The sequence below is a fragment of the Corvus brachyrhynchos genome, unplaced genomic scaffold (assembly GCF_000691975.1).
Source record: "Corvus brachyrhynchos isolate BGI_N302 unplaced genomic scaffold, ASM69197v1 scaffold175, whole genome shotgun sequence".
In the NCBI taxonomy this organism is placed as follows: domain Eukaryota; kingdom Metazoa; phylum Chordata; class Aves; order Passeriformes; family Corvidae; genus Corvus; species Corvus brachyrhynchos.
Window position 1 is genome coordinate 1,794,451 of NW_008238448.1, and position 284 is coordinate 1,794,734.

Here is a 284-nt window from a genome sequence, read left to right on the forward strand (position 1 = left end):
AGCTGCACGGGGTTGGCGCTGTTGTTGGCGGAAGCTATTTTGGACCCCAGTCCTGTTTTTGAAGTCGCCAGCCCTGACAAACCCACGGGTTTCTGGTTATTTGAAGAAGCTGCAGGTTTCCCGCTGGCACTCTGTGCTGTCGATCCCAGTTTGGCAGTTGATGGGTTGGCAGAGGAGGGTTTGGCTGCAAAAGCAGCCCATCCTGTAAGGCCACTCGTCGCTGAAGAGGAAACGCTTGTACTGGCAGAGTTCCCCGAAACTGCTGCTGAGGTCTAAAATAAATA

General features: G+C 53.5%; 1 protein-coding gene across 1 annotated transcript in view; it reads right to left on the reverse strand.

Moving 5' to 3' along the window:
• Window positions 1-284, reverse strand: part of INTS12 (integrator complex subunit 12) — a 16,445-nt gene that overhangs the window by 583 nt on the left and 15,578 nt on the right. The window contains exon 6 of the mRNA XM_017736731.1: window positions 4-272. Coding sequence (XP_017592220.1) covers window positions 4-272 — 269 coding nt within the window. The remainder of the gene's footprint in view (window positions 1-3; window positions 273-284) is intronic.